This window comes from Homarus americanus, unplaced genomic scaffold (assembly GCF_018991925.1).
Source record: "Homarus americanus isolate GMGI-L3 unplaced genomic scaffold, GMGI_Hamer_2.0 scaffold34360, whole genome shotgun sequence".
Lineage (NCBI taxonomy): Eukaryota > Metazoa > Arthropoda > Malacostraca > Decapoda > Nephropidae > Homarus > Homarus americanus.
This window is the reverse complement of record NW_024739403.1, coordinates 6,665,050-6,686,081: the sequence shown is the minus strand read 5'-3', so window position 1 is coordinate 6,686,081 and position 21,032 is coordinate 6,665,050. Positions and strand designations below refer to the sequence as shown.

Genomic DNA, 21,032 nt, shown 5'->3' with positions numbered 1-21,032 from the left:
CCTATAAACTTCAACTTTTTTGAAACAGCTTTTATAATTCGACTGCCAATTTAATGAAACAAAGTATTCATAACACGTCTCATTCACTTGAACTTTACACAAATTTTTTTAATGTATAATAAACGCACACCACATGCCTGCATTGTCAATATCCAGGCTGAACTGTACTGTATAGCTCCATACATGTTTTAATATTATTTTAGTTTCCCCGATCATGAGTGCATTATAAAAGAAAATGTTAAAGTGTAATAGGGAGACTATTCTATTTTGACGACAGATTACTTCACACCCCTTTAATTCATCACCACAAATAATTAAAATGAAAATAAATAAAAAGAAGAAAGAAAAATAACCGTAACTTTAATCTTATCTTTCCCTTTATGCCCAGAATCTACGGTGACGACCTCGGTAATAATAATAATAATAATAATAATAATAATAATAATAATAATAATAATAATAATAATAATAATAATAATAATAATAATAATAATAATAATAATAATATATGGGAGAGGATGAGAAGGTGAAGAAAAGGCGAGAGGGTCAGGGAGGGGGAAGAGGTTGTGATTCTTGGCGCCATCCGCTCACTGTCTAAACTTGTCTGTGATATTAAAAGAAATGTGTTAACTGCAAAGGAGAACAACTTTTGCATTGAATTTGTGTGGATTCCGTCGCATGTTGGAATTGGAAATCATGCCTGTGCTGATAGACTGGCCAAGGAGGCATGTAAGAAAAAAAATGTAGACCGGGATCTAAGCCTGTCCAATGCTGTACTTAAAAACATTCAAGTCAGAATCATGAACTCTGACCTAGAAGAACTGAGAAATGCAGAGAGACCTGGTAGTTGAAGCATTAGTAAATATAACAAATTTAGTGACAAGAGGTACCGGTAAGGCCAGCATAAGGACAGAACCAGACAATGTGATGTAGTTGTGGCCAGAATTAGGATAGGATACAGACACAACTGGCAAGTTGGTAACGCTGTACCCATACCGGAACACTCAGCATGTAAACTTTTTGATCAACCCTTAAAGCATACACTTGAACACTATATTATTGAATGTTACACTGTCAAAGACTTCAGGCCACCTGGCTTATTGTATCATGAATTACGTAATTACTACATTGAATCAGGAGTGCTTGATGACATTCCTGCAGTCTATCCTATATTTGTTAGCCCACACTGATTAGTCCTTAAATAGAATACGAATTATACTGTATATGAACCACTGTCCTAAGTGGCAGTGAGTAGTGATAGCACCCTCAGTGTCAAGACCTTACTGAATTGCTCATAATGTAAGGGGGTGGGTATCTCTCAAGCTGCCCCCCTTGTCTTACTCATACTTCTCTGTCTTAGTTCCTTCAATTATTCTGTCTACATATTTCAGTTCATGGTTACTACATAACCTCAGTTCTTTGGTAGCATGGCGAGGGTCTAGGGCACATGGGTACTGTAATTCTGATATCAAGTCACTTGGACGGAAATAAAGGTGGAATACCGAGGTGAAAAATACCCCTAAAGTACTCTAAGAAATGGTTTATTAATATGAAATCAAAGTAGGGAAAATATATCATTAACATACAGCTCCAAGGTGCAACTCCTCGGCTTTAATCAACTGCAACTCACTCAGATACTGTACTCTTATTACACACAGCCTTACTGGTGTTACATTACATTATGGTGACCAGGACCAATTCCTTGGCTTTACTCACATGCCATTCCAAGTGGGTACTCTGACTTCTCCCACATTACTGGTGATACATTACATTAACAGTTACCAGGATCAACTCCGTGGCTTTACTCATATTACAACTCCAATCAGATACTTTACTTCTCACACCTTACTGGTAGTACATGGCAGTACAGTACATTACCAGACAAACTTACATCTGAAACCTTCACACTGTTAGCACATATGAGATGCACTCAACACACTACACGTTAATACTGAAACTAACAACTTTACAGGGGCTCAACTGCAATCCCACATGGATACTTTTACTTCAAGGCATGTCCTAGGGTATAACACTGGACGACTGACGACCGCTGTTGTGATCGGTGGTAGCCCGACACATGGGGAGCGTCTAGGGTCTAAGGCCCACGAGGAGGACTTAGAGCAAGTTAATCATGTCGAATCAACGGCATCGTCCACTACCGCTAACTGATAGGTAGCCACCGGATACGGGGCAGTCAGTGGGTGTTCAAATAATCCACCCACTGTACCTGAGGAACAAAGGGAGAGGGAAGCGTCACGGGAAAGCATGGACTCAAACACAAACAACATCTCTCGTCTAGCAACGTCAGACGACATTTACTTTATATTACTTCTCACACTGGGTGAATGACAATTCCACTGTTACAACATGAACAGTGATATTCACACAATTGACTAAATCAAACTGAATGGCTATACTGGCAGGGAACACTTGCTACATACCTGGGAACAAAGTTGGAGGACGTCACGGGATGCTATCTCACGCAATGACAGAAATTACAAACAAACCAACTGTTACACATCCAAAGATGACCCTCAGTTGACAAATGTCTGGCGAATTACTAAAGTTGATTAACATAAACTAATTCAAGATTGAGCTTGCCAGAAAAAAGTGGAATAAATACGTATTGACAACTGTCTTCACAAGGGCGGGACTTGGAGAGGGATCCTGGTGTAAACATTGAAAGGGAAAAGCGCGTTTCTTCTTAGGGATAACTAACCAGCTACCCATTCATGTTTTGCGGGCGTGTAGTATAATAAGAATCCTCAGAGTTAAAACAGACTAGCAGTCCATGTGACCATGACAAAGCTCCCCCTTTCCCCAAGATTCTTATTATGTGGTAACGTTCGCTAAACATGTACAGTAGTTACACAGATTCTTTAAATAACTGTTACCTTTTGTCATGGTTTCACACTACATACACTCATAACAACACATCAGGACTATTACAGGCATCTGGCACAAAAAGGCATACAAAACAAGAACACAATGGTTACAACATGGGATAAACGGTAATTAAGAAAACAATCTATTGTCACGGACACATAGAATGGGGAAACAAAATACAGGTAATTAAACATACATAGGAGAATGATGTAATGATATAGAAAAAATAAAAATGGGATTACATTCATAGCATAAAAAATTTGTTACACACTCTGGAGATACAGCTTCTCATATCATAAAGTTTACACTGGGGAGATTAATCAAATGCTTACTCGACACCACTGAGATTTAACTTGGACTTCTCAAGCTAGGACATAGATGAACGGATCCCATCCAGCCGAAGGAATGATTTGTTTGACTTTAAACGAAAGTCATGTCCTACTCGCGAGAGGCAGCAACCTTCGAGGGATCCTGAACGAGTGGAGATATTCCCAAGAATATGATGTAAAACGAAATGGTCCTTATGGGAGCACAACCAAACCAAAAAAGTGTCTGTACTTATGGCATTTGTCATTTAGCAGAAATCAGAGCCATGCTTAATCATGCGTGACCCCACCTAAGAGTCACGAACGCTACTCCTATACACAACAACAAGCCTAGCTAGGACTTAAAACCACAAAACTTGAGAACTCACAACTGGTATCTTTACTCAATTGGTAATAGATATCCATCAGGTGATTGCATAACAGCCAATCCATCTTCCAATCTCTATGTCTTTACTGCAACTTGACAATCCCTCTCCGGGGAAAAAAAAAATTCACAAACACCTACATACTCACAAACATTCCCATTGCACCACATTCCACAACTCACATGTGCAAACACCATACTCACTTTCCACAACTTACTGATGCAAGGCAACAACACATTCTCTCACTTACCAGTTGTACTTCTCAATTGCAACACAAATATGCAAAACATCACTCTTCACCATGCCCATCAACAACCAATGCATTCCAGTCAAAGGTCTACAACCCTTTAAAGATATCTCGGCAACACTGATGCCAGTCTCTCACATAACTAGCAAGAGAGGCATTCCTTACTCTTCTTCCCTTTTACACTTCCCGGTCCATCAGGCCATACACCTGATGAAGCAACTGGTGGTGAGACCTGGGTGTCATTCCTGTGAATGAACATGTCTCCACCCACACACTTTTCAACTGTACACATCAACTTACTAGACACAGGTTCTGAGCTGACTGCCTTGAACTGCTCCCTTGTGACGGCCATCATGCCTGGAGGTCATAACAACTCACTAAAACTACACAACACGGGCACAGTGCACACCTTCAAATACAATCAGATTACTGCCTAACTGACCTTCTAATACACAAAAAACACTAGAAATACTGTTCCAAAATACTGCTCAAATATTACTCACCACCCCTAGTGATAATACTGGACATGTGAACTTTTACTTTAGGTCTTCACCGATGAATACACGAAAAAAACATCAATGTACTCTTTTGTCACCTTTCAAGAAACACTTACTGTACAAATGCCAGCAATGGTACTTGTTATTGACAATCTCTGTATGGTGCAACACTGTATAAACTCTTCCGGAATTACACTGTACTCTAGAAAATCAACTAACTTTAAAAAGAACCAGAGAAATTTCCATTACTGAGAGTCACGCTCACAAAAATAATTGATAATACTGTAATACTTTACGAGAATGTCCCTCGGTACTCAACAAGTATTCACTGTCTTTTCAATTGCAATGATTTTAACACTGTTATCACTTCATAATGTACTCTGTTGTACTCACAACTGGGGGTCCTTACATGTATTTTCAACAATAAATTTTCAAAGATTGCGTTATTTCATAGATGTCCATATCACCAGAGTCCTCAACCCCTCAATGCAATTGCTAAAATTATACATGTATAAGATCTCAAATAAACATAAAACACACTTCCTGACAATGCCTGTCAGTCTACACTGTTAGAAACTAATGCCCTTGGCATTAAAATCATAAACTAGTAGAAACAACACAAAAACACAATATACTCGGAAACATAACACAACCCGTGTTATACCAATAAATTCACTTGTCAAAACTGATGTCAACTGAGAACTAAAACACTTCCAATTGAAACCAAAACAAATACATCCAAATATATGTCACGATTTCAAATAACACTAAGTTACATAACCTTAGCACAATTATGGCCTTCCGGTGACACTCAGAAAAGAACACTGCCCACAACACTCTTAACACGGCAGATGTTCACTGCTCGCTCATTGTCTGTAAATATCAAAGTATTAACTCGAGTGATCACAACAATGCTATGGTGCCAGTGTAGAAGGAACCCAAAAGATATTACCTTGGTATACAACCAACACTTTTCTGAGATTTCACAAAAAGAATGCAAAAACAAAACAAAAATAAGTTAGGTAGCTAACCTCTGTTTCTCAGACACTTTTCAATACTCTGAACATTTCCTGTTTCCACATTTACTGTACACTTTAATTTAAAAAAAATATTTCTAATTTCCTTGAGGCAATTGTTCTAACCTAACTTCAAATAAAATATTTACAGCGAACTGTTTTCAACTTCTCCGTAAAATCACAGAAATGTTTTTTGTACAGAATTACATACTACACTGTATACTGGAAAAATTACGGAACGAAATTATTCGCAATCTGAAATATTCATTAGTTATAGTGAAATGGTTAGGTACCTGTACAGAGAAATGGTTAATACAAATCACACTTAAAAAAAATACCCACACATCACATTTACTCCTCCTGACCTGATACGCTGTAAATTACATCCCATCACTGCGAACCAATGTAAGGGGGGAGGGGGGGGGAGGATTTCTTAAGCTGCCCCCCTTCTCTTACTCATACTTCTCTGTCTTAGTTCCTTCAATTGTTCTGTCTACATATTTCAGTTCATGGTTACTACATAACCTCAGTTCTTTGGTAGCAAGGCGAGGGTCTTGGGCACATGGGTACTGTAATTCTGATATCAAGTCACACGGACGGAAATAAAGGTGGAATACCGAGGTGAAAAATACCCCTAATGTACTCTAAGAAATGTACTCTTATTACACAAAATCTTACTGGTGTTACATTACATTACGGTGACCAGGACCAATTCCTTGGCTTTACTCACATTACGTATAGACATATGACAACTCCTTGACTTTACTCACATGCCATTCCAAGTGGGTACTCTGACTTCTCCCACAAATACTGGTGATACATTACATGAATAGTTACCAGGATCAACTCCGTGGCTTTACTCATGTTACAACTTCAATCAGATACTTTACTTCTCACACTTTACTGGTGGTACATGGCAGTACAGTACATTACCAGACAAACTTACATCTGATACCTTCACACTGTTGTTAGTACATATGAGATGCACTCACAACACACAATACGCTAATAATGAAACTAACAAATTTACAGGGGCTCAACTGCAATCCCACGTGGATACTTTTACTTCAAGGCATATCCTAGGGTATAACACTGGACGACTGACGACCGCTGTTGTGATTGGTGGTAGCCCGACACATGGCTAGCGTTTGGGGTCTAAGGCCCACGAGGCGGACTTGGAGCAAGTTAATCATGTCGAATCAACGACATCGTCCACTACCTCTAACTGATAGGTAGCCACCGACTACGGGGCAGTCGGTGAGTGTTCAAATAATCCACCCACCCACAACGGGAGAGGGAAGCGTTACGGGAAAGCATGGATTCAAACACAAACAACATCTCTCGTCTCGCAACATCAGACGACATTTACTTTATATTACTTCTCACACTGAGTGAATGACAATTCCACTGTTACAACATGAACACTGATATTCACACAATTGACTAAATCAAACTGAATGGCTATATTAGTGGGGAACACATGCTACATACCTGGGAACAAAGTTGGAGGACGTCACGGGAGGCTTGATCCTCCGTCCCCCCGGGGTTTATATGCCCCTGAGTTGCCAGACGTGGCTATCTCACGCAATGACAGAAATTACAAACAAACCAATTGTTACACATCCAAAGATGACCCTCAGTTGACAAAGGTCTGGCGAATTATTAAAGTTGATTTACATAAACTAATTCAAGATTGAGCTTGCCAGGAGAAAGTGGAATAAATACGTATTGACAACTGTCTTCACAAGCGCGGGACTTAGAGAGGGATCCTGGTGTAAACATTGAGAGGGAAAAGCACGTTTCTTCTTAGGGATAACTAACCAGCTATCTATTCATGTTTTGCGGGCGTGTAGTATAATAAGAATCCTCAGAGTTTAAACAGACTAGCAGTCAATGTGACCATTACTATAATACGCAAATTGTACTCCAAGCTATACCAATAAAGCTGTTAAACTAAAATGCTCACCCCTTCGGTTGTCACCAGTCCTCGCTTACCAGGATCACCAACCCATCACGACCCTTCGGACGTAGCGTCATGGTGTGTGTGTGTGTGTGTATAGGGTGCAGTGCAAAGTATTTGTGTTTTTTGTATGCTACAACAATACACTATACCATATTAATGATGAATGTGAGTACTGATCAGAGATGATGCTTCTCCCGTCTTGTGAGTGATATTTGGTAAACAGAGAGTAAATTCGGTTATTGGACAGAAATGAGGCTGGCCAGGCTATTGACTTTGTCACAGAATCAGAGGCACTACGCCTCCACCACCACCACAACATTTGACCCACACCACACCCCATAAAGCTCACCACTATACTGTACGCAATTTTTCTAACGTATCTTACACTTTGCTTGACGATAAATAAAGTGGTAGATTTATACTATGTAACCAACTGTTTCAGCCTTACAGTGTCCACTGCAGGCGAGGTATTATTCATTCCATTAGATGAATGAAAGTCGTACATACTACATCAATTAATCTTTGAGAGAATTATGTAAACGATGAAACATGTAAAGCATCAACGTTGCCCGACCTTGTAATAAGTAAACACATATCAAGTTACTTTAAAATATTCTGGTCCCAGGCTGCCGTGTGCACCTCACGTCTCCCCGAGTAACCTAAGAGGCTTCAAATTGATTGACAACGCAGTGTGTGTTAGTTGCTAGGAAATATCCTCGACTGTACAGTACCTAAAGTGTAGAATTTTATTTATTAAGATTTTTAATTGTTGGTGGAATAGCGTTATTACTAACTTTGTTTTAAAAACTTTCGTTGTTGAAGCGCAGTAATAACATTTTAACTGTCCTTCGAGAAATTAAGTCTCGGAAGATTACCTGTGAAGCAGCATCGACTCCAAATGAAATAAAACTAGACGACAGCCAGGGTATTTAAGTTCAGATCTCATTCCCGTGACTCAGATTTCACTGCTTCACACGAACTTTTGACCCTGGCTGTATAAGAATAACCAAGGGAGAATTGTTTTTAGTTATTGTTTACTGGGCCATATTGATGCTCGTAGTGGTAAAAGTAATCCCCCTAGATACCCACATATCCGTCCAGTCACCCAACCACACATCCACTCATTCACACATCTATCCATTCAACACATCCACCCTAGTCACCCACCCACATATACAAATAAACCAAGAGAACCAATCGGTTACTCATCCAGTCACCCACGCAGCCAACCATAGCACTCTCCCACACACAGTTACCCAGACACCCGGCCAAATGAGTCGTTATGGAGATTTCACCCCAATTACCAACAATATTGATTGCACAAAGTGGACAAAGCTTTGAAGTAGAGGGAAATTGTGGTGTAAAATCACGCCAAAAAAAAAAAAAAACTGATGAAACCAAACCAAACGAAACATCATAACCAGAGAAATAAAAAATACCCGACGTAACCTCCTAGCTCCCTCCTTCCCCCACGTTGTGTACAAAACTTACCTTAATTAACAGATACTACTGTAGAGGAGAAAGTGATGCTACTTGTCAGGGGAAGTAGCGGAGGATAGTCTTGTGATCGTTGTATTCAGCACGAAGTTCCCAACTCTTGATATCTTTCCACAATCTTTCTATTATATTTTGTGTACGAACGTCTGTAGCACTTCACAAAGGTTGGCAGAATACCATGAGACTTAAAATTGTCAATGGCAGAGGCTTCGTTTTCAAATACACGATGAATAATTTGCTTAGCCTAGAAAGAACACCCACGCACAGAGAAGGCATTTTGCCACTAATGAAGTAAGCCAACTAAAACGCGGAAATAAACACAGGTGTATCACGTGACCCCGAGACTCATGGTGATTGGCGGAACCTACTTGAGTGAGTCAGATATAAAGATTGTCTCCTTTCAAAATATAAGTTCCTGTGAGAAATCGATAAATCCAAAATCACTGAAAAATATAAATATGTGACAGAAACGTAATAGAATATTTTAGTTTGTTTTGTCTCCCTATATAAATGTAAATACGAAGTTCCGTGGTCGACCATTTTTTTCGAATCTTAATCACATAATTATCATTCTGTTATTTCCAATCCACTTTCATGTCCAAAATTTTTAGTTATTCACAAGTATGCTTTTTCATGTCTGTTAATTTATACAAATGTCTCTTAGATGCGATATTGTTGTTATTTTCAAGTTGTTCATTCCACCACCAACTCACCTATTCGTTCTTTTGGTCTCATGTCTACGATGACACTTTATAACACCTCGTGACAGTTTTATGACACCTCACAACGTTTTACGCAACTTATGACACCTCAATAGGCACGTGTGATTATAACGAGGGCTGGAGAGGACGTGAAAAGAGTGAGGGTGGAGGAGGAATGGCGGAACACAACACTCGAACACCCAACTCACCCAAGACTCGAAAAATTCAAACCACCAAAGTATTTGTTTGTCTCGTTACCTTAAACAAATACCACGACTTGATTATGCCCTTGTCTCATATTTTATCACCTGTAATTATTTACGATTATAGATGAAATAGATTATATGTTCACACAAAGGATCGCTTATAAGAAATCCTTTGTAAACGAAAAATTAAGAACCTATTTATTCAGGTTAATGTATCAAACGCGAGTCATTGCTGGGGAGTCGAATAGTAGACCCTCACGTTCACCAGGGGAGGAGGCCGTTCTCTCTCATTCTTTCTTGGATTTACATTCCCAAAAGCTGATCCAGGAAATTTTTCTCGTAGGGGGTGAGGAAGAAGGAGGTGGGGGTTGGGTACTTTCCAGATACTTATATAGAGGTATTACATGTAGAGATTGATGTTATCATATATTAGACTACTGTAATATACCCATTCTTATCTATCGTCCATACTTCTTCACCTAGATGATGGTAGACCTATGGAACAGTCTACCTCCCACCTCAAACAGTGGAAGCGAGAACAGTACTGGGGTTTAAAATGGCCCTAAACAACACGATTAAGAACAATGGAGGGATTTTACATAAATCACTGGCAATCTTCCCTTGGATTGGCCATCTCTAGTTTAGATGGCGGTAAAGTAAATAATGCAGGTTAATAATATTCTGGGTCGTTAAAAGATGAACCACCAAATGATCCGTCTCTCCCTGGATCCACCTTTGGTAATCCACTCATGAAACCTCACTAGCGCTGTTTAATCCTTCGACATCTAAGGAGATATACCAGAACCAGCACTGTACTCGACAGCCTTAACTTTCTCATCTGTAATGTCAGGTATTCAATCACAGTTGGGTTAATCTGGGCGATGGTGCCGTGGGATGCTAACCCACAGGACAGACGACGAGCACAGGATCCACCGAACCGCTGAAGAAAATGAAGAATGAAAACAGTTTCTTCGATAACAGTTTATTTAGAATATTCAATAATGGGTAACAAGAGCTCTGAGCCTCAGTATTAACAATAAGTTCGTGGCCACAGCAACTGAGTCCGGCTCTCAGACTGTTTCTATAAGAGAGTCGGATATGTATAACTAGTGTATAAGAAATATATATGTTAATATTAGCAAACACGAACCAGTTGGATCGAATTTGACCTAATCTAACGTAACTTAACCTAATCTAACGTAACTTAATCTAATCTAACGATCTTCGATTACGTTAGGTCAGGTTAGGTTAAGCTAGATTAGGTTAGTTCAGTGCATGTTAGAACCTTTGGCACTGTACACAAGTCGTAACGTATCCGGCTCTTTAGAGTAAACCACACGGGGAGCCAGACCAAGGAACCGAACCCTCCTTCTAATAACAAACACATTTGATGATGGTGGAAAGAAGGAAGGAAGGAAAGAAGGAATGAAGGAGGGAAGGAAGGAGAGGGACTTACACACGTCTATTATCAACTTTCTTTAACATAAATTATACTTATCTAGATACTAGACAAATTATACAAGTCCATAAACAAGACTCATTGAGTTTAATTTGAGAGGTCAAGTCCAACGGTTCAGATTCAACACACACACTTCAAAGATAGTGTTTTAATAATATCTGACCTCTGACCTGACCTGACCTCCTTAAGAATGTTTATGTTTTACCTATATCAAACCTTAGTACTAATTAATATAAGTATACAACGTTTTTTCTTCAGTAAAACAGTTTGACATATAAAGGCCAGACCAAACCGGACCCAGACCTAAGACCAGACCTATGACATCACACACACATGAACCCCGGTCCTCTGTTAGTCTATATTACAGGTAAGCAAGGTTAGGTGTGGGCTATGTTAGGTTAAGTTGGTTTGGGTTAAGATTCGGTTAAGTTAGGTTAGGAGTTAGGTAAGGTTAGGCTGAATTAGCCAAAGATAGGTAAGGATAAATTTATGATTGGTCAGATTAAATTAAATCAAGTTATGTGATGTTTGGCTTGGTTAAGTTAGGTTAGGCAAGGAGTTAGTTATGTTTAGGGGTTAAGTAAGGTTAGGTTAAATTAACCCAAGTTAGGTTAGGATAAACTTATGATTGGTTAGATTAAATGAAATCCGACCAGGTTAAATTAGGTTTGGTAGCAGGTCTGGATCCGCTAATTAATGAATTTCAATAAACAACAACGTACAAGGAATTAAACACTACCTATATATATATATATATATATATATATATATATATATATATATATATATATATATATATATATATATATATATATATATATATATATATATATATATATATATATATATATATATATATTATTGAATTTGATATGTCCAGTTCGTCCAGGATTCGACCTCTGTTACTGGTGATAATCCAGAGACAAAAACAAACATGTCATCCACCACAGAACATAAACATAAACAAACTTGTCAGATGTGTAAAAGTTTTGGTCAAAATTCTCTGGACAGGTTTAGCAATATTTACCACCATCTACTTGTGGGTCATTTAACTAAGGGAAGGACAGTAGGTTTAACAACTATTCACACTTAGATTTTGTTTTATTGTAGTTTTCTTTCGTGTTGTTTTGCTTGAATAAATAAATAAATAAATCAGGTATCATGATTCACAAGTAGATGACAGGTGTTAACAAGTGTCGAGGGAATTTTGGGGCCTTAACTAAACACCTGAGGACTTGTACCTGCTGCTTGTATTAAGCGTATGTTAAGAGGACCTTATCATATTATGTTTATTAAAAAGATTTGTGTCTTGTACAAATTGAGATCGAATGAACGGCGCTTAATTACCCTGACAAATTGAAGCACCTAAAACTAAGACCTATTGAACGGTGCTTAATGGCATGTTGAAGCACCTAAAACTAAGACCTATTGAACGGTGCTTAATGGCATGTTGAAGCACATAAAACTAAGACCTATTGAACGGTGCTTAATGGCAAGTTGAAGCAACTAAAACTAAGACCTAGTAAACAGTGCTTAATAACCCTGGCAAATTGAAGCACCTAAAACTAAGACCTGAACCTGGTGGACTGTGCTCAGTAAGCCTGGTAGCTGAAACACCTACAAATTAAAACCAACAAGAGGAATTGACTGTGATATGTACTAACGTGAAGCAACAACAAGCTGTAATGGCCAGTCTTGTTTATACTCTCTTTTGATTGTATACCTGGTGGAACCTGCCTTACCTAATGCTATTATAGAATCCTGTATATAAAAAAAAACGATGACTCATTATTGTCGAAGGTTCGTATGTTCCTTGTCTATAATAACTGGTGATGTGTAATGACAGAAACAGAGGTGAAACTTGAATGTATTATTATGAAAGTCAACATTCACTGCGTATTCAAAAACATTCTGAAGACTTTTTTTTTGCCTAATTGGGGTTTAAGAGAACGAAAGTAATGACGATAGAGTTTCATCATAATTCAGACGCCATTTTGGAGTCTAACTTTAAGGCATAATTTCAGTGAACTAGTTATACATATTCTAAGATCTCCAGTTAGGGGAAACGTCATCCTACGATCCTCTGGGAATCATAAACCACAAAGACTGTGTTAATTATATCGCCTAACTAGTACAAAGTGACCACGCAATTTTGGATGATATTTTTTGTGATGTAATTGAAGTTTCTCAGTTAAGGGTGTTCTTACGTCAGTTATAAGGAAAATTCATCGTACGAACCTTTGGGAAGCCAGGCGCAATATTACAGTAGCTTGACGAACTACCCTATACAGGTAAACGTGTACCGCGAAGCTTACAAACTCAGGAGACGTGTTGAGCAGGTGGTGAGTGAGTGTGTGAGTGAGTGAGTGAGCGCCGCCATCACCTTCACGTCACACCTATATCAGAGGTTTACTAAACCGAGTTTCCGTAATCGAGATTCAAAAGAGAATTAAACTCTCAACACTCATCAGGCAAGATATAAATTCAATTAAGAATCACAGATCTTAAATCACTGTGACATTCTAAGCTGGTATAAGCTGTCACCTCAGACTAAAAGCATCAAGGTATTTCTAAAGACAAAACTTATATACAAACGGAGGTGAATAGGAAAAAAAAATATAACAGTTCTTAACATGACAGTACTCGTAACACTCACAGCCTTTAGACTTTAACTTCATAACACATAAAGCTATAAAGATAAAGTCGTTTTTCTTCATTTTCTTTTAACTCCATCCAAGACACTGATACTTGTATTGAAACGGGGGTAAGACTCGTGGATCACAACACATCACGTCCCAGTCTGTTACGAGGGGCTGTCGTTTCTCCTCTTCTCATCCCAGGTAAAAGACCCTCATAGATGAGCTACTTAAATACCAATACTAATAATAATAATAAGAATAATAACCCTTTGAGGACGATTGATATATGATCTCATCTTCAAGTAACTTCTTCATCATCGTCTTTGAGTAATCAAATAATGTTCATGAAGGTGTTGAACCATTTCTTTGTTAAAACGTCATCCTTGAAGGGTTAAACACCATCCTTGAGAAGTTAAACTATCATTCTGAAAGTAATGAAATACTATCCTGTTAAATCATCCTCCTCCAAAGGTTTAGTAGCGGTGTGACACATAAACTCTCAAAACATTATCACTTTCGTTCATGTCATTCAAGTTATAACACAATCATCCGCTTCTGACCAGACCTTCAAGCAAACGGAGGCAAAGGTCAACATACTATCGTTGACGTCTAAATCCCTCGTCCCATGTCTGTCACGACTGGATCACACCATCTGAGAGACACTACCGCTTCCTCATCTTGACTTCATCCAGGGAGATAATTTCAGCACTTTCACACCATTTTGGTCCTCAAATTTAATCTTATTTCCGTTTATTTTTCGTTCTTTCTTTCCCTTCGCCTTCCACCTTTTATCAATTTTCTTCTGGTAAACGTTTCTTCCAACTTTACCCTTTTTGTTCCTAGTGTCCAACGGGGCCTTGACGGTGGTCCTCGTATCCTCGATGATGATGCTGTTGTCCTGAACGATACTATTGAGACTCTTGATAGGGAGTTTCGTTTCCCTAACAATATCGTTTTTGATGAACTTTGCAACATTATTGGCACTGCCCTGGGCGACGCTGCTGGTACCCATAATGACATTGTTGGTACTAATTATGGCGTTGATGGGGCCCTTGAAGACGCTGTTCGTATCTCTGGTGTCCTTGGTAGGTGTAGTAGTGGTGTTCCGTTCGTAGTGGTAGCTGTAGAGGTGGACGGGGAGGCCTGGCCACCCATGTTTCACCAGGGCTAAATCGACGTCTCTCATGCCTTCCTCCACTACCTCGTGTAGCTCCTTGGTGTACGGGTCACTGGTCACACACAACACAAGATTAGTTAATTCAGTCGATGATTGACTAAGTGAGACTCAATATCAATAACACCCCCCCCCCGACTTAGTAGAACTTAACTTTAATCTAACCTAAGCATTATGACTAGGGCTCAGTCTTTATCACTCTTAATCAAACCTAACCTAACCTATCTTAACCTAACAGGAACGCTGAGAAATTAGCTCATTTTCGTCTAGTGTTCCCATCCTGATAATGCGCCCATCCTGAGTGTTTCCTTCCTGATAATGTGCCCATCCTGACAATGTTCCCATCCTGACAATGTTCCCATCCTGACAACGTTCCCATCCTGACAATGTATCCATCCTGATAATACTTCCATTATGACCACGTGCCCTCACCTAATCCTGTAGGAGATCTTGTCGGGGGTGACTCTCCTGAAGGCACCGTCTAAGTTGGCCATAACACATTGGAGGCGTTGCTTCTCCACACGCAGACGGAGAAACTGTAGGATCCGTAGGAGCTCCCTCTGAGGATCCTCCAGGAGATATTCATAGTGCACCACCAACACGCTCCTGTGGAAGACAACAAACACGTCATAGTTGAGACCATTTTAATGACCCATAATTATCTCTATGACCCTTAATGAGATCAATTACAACTAGAAACTGCATCTTATAACGGGAGATTAGTGATGAAATATGAGTGTACCTGTTAGTGCCTCTTAACAGTTGATGAGGCAAAGATGTAATGACCATTGGATGTTATTAACTTGGCACTATCCAAACAACATAGCTATTGGCACATCAGTATCTGGAGATCAACTAAACAGACATACAGGTTAAGGCAATTAGTGACACTCACCTGCCTAGAGTGATCCAGTCTAAGGCATAGGCTCGCCATACCTCCATCTGTCCATGGACAAACCTCGACCAGTCTGTTGATCCAAGAAAAAATTAAACCCGGGTTATGGAAAAGATATATTCGTTATATTCATTCAATTTTATGTGACTGGGAATTAGTGAGCGTCCGTGTGTCAGCTTGTGATTGGATGGCGATTTAGGCTTTTAAGATCAGGGGCTCTTACAACGGAAGATACTAACTAATAAAGCCAAGTTATGTTAAATAGGGTTAGGTCAGACTTGGTTAGATTAGGTTAGATTTGGTTAAAATAGGTTATATAATATTAAAGCCAAGTAGAATTTGTTTGATATATTAGATTAGGTTTGATGACGTTAGGTTAAGAAAGATTATTTTAGGCTCTGCTATTTAGGGTCACGTTATGGACTGAAGTATAATATATTGTAATTAATTGTTCACTATGGAAAGTTCTTATATATCCTAACATGGAAGTAATAAACATTGACATTAAATACTTAAACACTACTGGCAAGAAATAAGGTGAAATAAACATCAAGTAAATTTTAAACAGTCCAATTATTTCCGCAAGACGATGTTGAAAAATCAATACCAACATATTCACTTTTTTTATGTTACTCAGTCGGGACAGTTCAACCAACCCCAACTAAATCTACCTTAATACAAAAATAATGTTAATAATATGTAAATAATAAGCAGAAGTTAATAGTAATATCAATAATAAATAATACAAATATCCAATGGTAAGTTCTAGTCCAGTTAGTGATGTTTCGCCAGTAGCATCATACATCTGCCAACCTACCTGCTCCTTTGAAGGCGGCAGGACCGGCCACGCCCAGGTGACCCGCTGACAGGTAGTTGCGGTAGGCGATGAGAGTGTCGAAGGGATTTCTCAGTAACAGGAGACCACGACCGAAGAACTTGTCCATCTCCTTCGTCCTTTGATCCCTGTGGAGAAGGTACTGTGTTAGTGAGCTGTCCTATTGTTTTAAAAAAATCACTCCCTCTTTCTCCCTGTGTCTCTCTCTCTCTTTTTCGCCCCCTCTCTCTTTCTCTCTCCTTCTCTTTCTCCCTCCCTCTCTCTCACTGTTTCTCTTTCTCTTTCTCCCTCCCTCTCTCTCACTGTCTCTCTCTCTCTTTCTCCCACGTAAGGACTGGATCGTCACCTTTAAGGAACTTGTCTTTAATAAGATCTTGTAAAACTCCAGTAATTCTTTTACCTCAGTTTAAAATAAACTTGAGGCCGACACCTGACCTACCTACCCTTTAATTACACCTCTCTCTCTCTCTCTCTTACCTAACCTATTTTTCTTCTTCCTCTTCACTTTTCTTGCTTCTCAAACATTCTCTTTCCTCATCCCCCGACCTATCCTTCCCCTGACCTACCCCTCCCCTGACCTACCTCTCCTCACTTGACCTACCTCTCCCCTGATCTACTCCCTGACTTATTTTTCCTCTTTTCTGCCCTTCTCCTACTGCTCCCCTGACCTACCCCTCACCTAATTTTCTCCCCCCTCACCCATTCTTCTCTCTCATCTATGCTCCCTCCTCACCTCTCTGCAGGTAAGCCTCCCAAACAGTAGCCATGAGTCTTGACAGCGATGGTACAGCCACACTCAGGTATCTCGTTTTCACCATAGAAGCCTGTAATGAAGTGAACCTTAATTAATCCCTACCTGTACACGGTATAGGCAGTGTTGAAGGTAGACTAAAATAAAGTCTTCTTCTATCTAATTAATAAATGGATTAATTACCTAGGAAGTAATTATCTACTTAATTATCAACGTAAACACTAATTACATACCTTTTTTATATCCATTTTCTGTTATTTACATGTTCTTATGTTATTTATTTGTACTTATTGATCAAGATTTACTTACGTTACAAAATAATTGATGTTAATGATTTTGTTGCAAGGTGATTAGTCTCATATATATTTATAATATTGAAAAATGATGAATGAATTCTTTCCAGTTTGTATTTTATTGATTTATGATGTAATGTTGTCTAAGGTTTTAGCAAGACAATTTCAAATCAAGAGGAACATAAGAAGAAGAAGAAGAAGAAGAAGAAGAAGAAGAAGAAGAAGAAGAAGAAGAAGAAGAAGAAGAAGCGAAAGGAGGAGTAGGAGGAAATATGAAAAGTCAATTTTTTCCTATTCTTCTTCTTCAACTACTTCTTCTTCCCTTCATCTTATTCTTCATCTTTCTTCTTCATTCCTTTTCTTTCTTATTTTTCATCTTTCTTCTTCATTCCTTTTCTTTCTTATTTTTCATCTTTTCTTCATCTTTTTCATCTCCAGTTAATCAATATTCATGACAAAATTAGGTTGAAGTGGTTTAACATTATTGATTCATCAACCTCTCGGCTCAAACGTTGACAAGAGGCCTTCATGTTACCCTGCCACACCAAGGACTTTACGAGAGAGAGAGAGAGAGAGAGAGAGAGAGAGAGAGAGAGAGAGAGCAGGAGGTGTACACTTAAAAGAACAGTCAAGAACAGTACCTTTGGATGCCAGTTCCCTATCGATGTAGACTGACCCAGTGAACAACCCGGAGGAGCTCTGGATGAGGTACCTGACGGAGAGAGAGGGAAGGTGTTTTGACTGATGGTGACACACACACACACACACACACACACACACACACACACACACACACACACACACACACACACACACACACACACACACACACACACACACACACACACACACACACACATACTCACGGCCCACATCCTCTGCCTACACACCCACTCCAACACACACCTACCTGAGCCAGGTATTACCACTGCCCGGGTAAGAGGCGAGAGCTGTCCGAGGTAAGGTTCTCCGTCTTGCGAACCCCACCCTCACGCCCATACACCCCACCTTGCCCGCCCACGGTTCATGTTGGGGACGCCCATAGTCTAAGTGAATTTTGAGGAAACCTGAAATGAGAATTTTGCCCTGGTTATGTAGAGTAATGGTTGTTAGAAAGGATAAACTACAATATATTAATCTGGCAATATTTTGGAAAACATTTCGTCATCATCAGACTTAAAACAAGAAATAAAACACCACAGCTTCGATATTAAAAAAAAAACTGCGTTATGACATATAATAAATTACATCATTGGATACATTAATTATAAACACGTAAATAAATTACTACTAAACCTGAACACTAAAACATTAATGACTATAAAATTTCATAGAGGTAACATACAGAGCAAAATCACAATTAGTATCAGAACAAAACACAAAAAAAACACATACAAATCAATATGAAAATACATTACATACCAATTAAAAACAGAGTAAGAGCCAAGAAGAATCGTAGGTGACCAGGACTAATTACACCCTTGTGACCTTTGCCATTTCGTCAGGATAAGTGGTAAGGGTTGTGAAGTCTGACTGATATATAGAGTGAGTGGTTGCATGCCTGGCTGACTCTGGTGTCTGATAGATGTAGAGAGAAGAGATGACTTGTACTAAATGAATGACTCTGGTTTTCGACAATTCGGACCATCAGTTGTCGACAGCACTTTGATCTACCATTGATCCACCATGATCCACCAGGTACCATGATCCACCATGATGCACCAAATACTATGATCCACCATGATACACCAAGTATTATCACCTACCATGAACCACCAGACACCTTGAACCACCATTATCCACCAAACACTATGACTCCTTGAATCAGTATGATCCACCAAGCACCTTGAATCACCATTATCCGCCGAGATCCACCAAGAACCATGATTCACCGTGATCCACCAGCCACCATGACCCACCTTGATTCATTACGATCTCCAAGCACCTTGAACCTCGATGATCCACTAAGCAGCGTGGTCCATCGTGATCCACCAGCCACCATGATCCATTAGGCACCGTAATCCACCATATTCCACCAGCCACCAAAATCCACAGTTATCCATCAGCCACCATGTTCCACCAGCCACCTTGATCGACCGTGATCCATCAGCCACCTTGGTCCACCAGGGAGCGAGGGGGTTGTGTGAGGATGACGCACCGACGCCAAGCATTGATCGCCTCCTTACAACCTCCACAAATACTACTACTACCACCACTAGGCTCGCTGAATCCTACGTCTGGCGTCTCTCTCTCTCTCACCCTGTCTCTAACTCTCTCTCTATATCTGTCTGTCTCTCTTGCTAGTGTTTTTTTTCTATCACTGTCTCTCTGTGTCTCTAACGTTCTGTCTGTCTGTTTCGCATCATTGATTAATCCACACGAAAGGTGACTTAAAAGACAGTGTACACCAATGGGCCATGAATCCATTAAATGTTTTGAAAGGTCCCGAAGGTCATATATCCTTCACACCGGAGTAAGTCATCATTATCACACATCTAGCGGAGTATTACAGCGTTACACATGTCTATTGTTGTCTTCAATAAACAAAAAACAAAAGGGAATCAATATATCTTCAGCAAAACAAACGATTGAATCCCCTGAAAAGTCGTTGGTGGGGTGATTCTTATACTGTATGTAAAAGAATTCAGTGTTTATACATTCATTGATTATTCCGTTTATACTTGCGCGGGTCATTAGAACTCGCCCACCCACATAGTAATTGGCCAATGGTTGAGTCGTATCTATAAGTGACATGAAAACTAACCCACGCCTGTAAGTATATAAATATAGAGTAAATGTAAAAAAAATTGTAACACAGGTAAAGAGAGAGAGAGAGAGAGAGAGAGAGAGAGTTGACAGCTGACAAAAAAATAAAAGAATAGACCTTACAATTTTATGTTGAATGTCGCTTTTAGGTCGTATTACGGCGGTGGAAGTGACATGGGCCTCTCTCCCTTGTGTAGTGGAGTGGGCGGAGCGGATAAAGTGAAAGGGAAACTGCGGGCATGGCATAAAGAGTAAAGAGGAAGAGGAGTAATCAACAATGATCGATGTTAGAGCGGCCCTCTGATCAGTTCAACAATCTGGCTGTGAATAATGATTTCATTGAGACAGCTGACGCAGTTGAATGGGTGAACAGAATGAGAGAGAGAGGGGATAGAAAGAAGAGATATGAAAGCCAGGAGTACTGGAAGGATGAGAGAGTAAATATTGGAAGTAACAAATGCATTGGACACATACACATATATACTAGACACATATACTTGATACATATACTGTTCA

The 21,032-nt window shown here is 39.4% G+C and overlaps 1 protein-coding gene across 4 annotated transcripts in view; it reads right to left on the bottom strand.

Annotated features, from left to right (window-relative positions):
* Positions 1-10,670: 10,670 nt before the first annotated feature.
* The window catches only part of LOC121874580, a 23,350-nt gene continuing 12,988 nt past the window's right edge, over positions 10,671-21,032 (bottom strand). For 2 of the 4 annotated variants that reach the window (XM_042378781.1, XM_042378782.1), the window contains exons 4-10: positions 18,661-18,817; positions 18,392-18,462; positions 17,440-17,530; positions 16,689-16,834; positions 15,872-15,944; positions 15,409-15,582; positions 10,671-15,031 (exon numbers count right to left, since the gene is read on the bottom strand). In XM_042378781.1, coding sequence (XP_042234715.1) covers positions 14,476-15,031; positions 15,409-15,582; positions 15,872-15,944; positions 16,689-16,834; positions 17,440-17,530; positions 18,392-18,462; positions 18,661-18,817 — 1,268 coding nt within the window. In that variant the 3' untranslated portion in view covers positions 10,671-14,475. The remainder of the gene's footprint in view (positions 15,032-15,408; positions 15,583-15,871; positions 15,945-16,688; positions 16,835-17,439; positions 17,531-18,391; positions 18,463-18,660; positions 18,818-21,032) is intronic. The other 2 variants (XR_006090464.1, XR_006090465.1) reach the window with 2 other exon arrangements.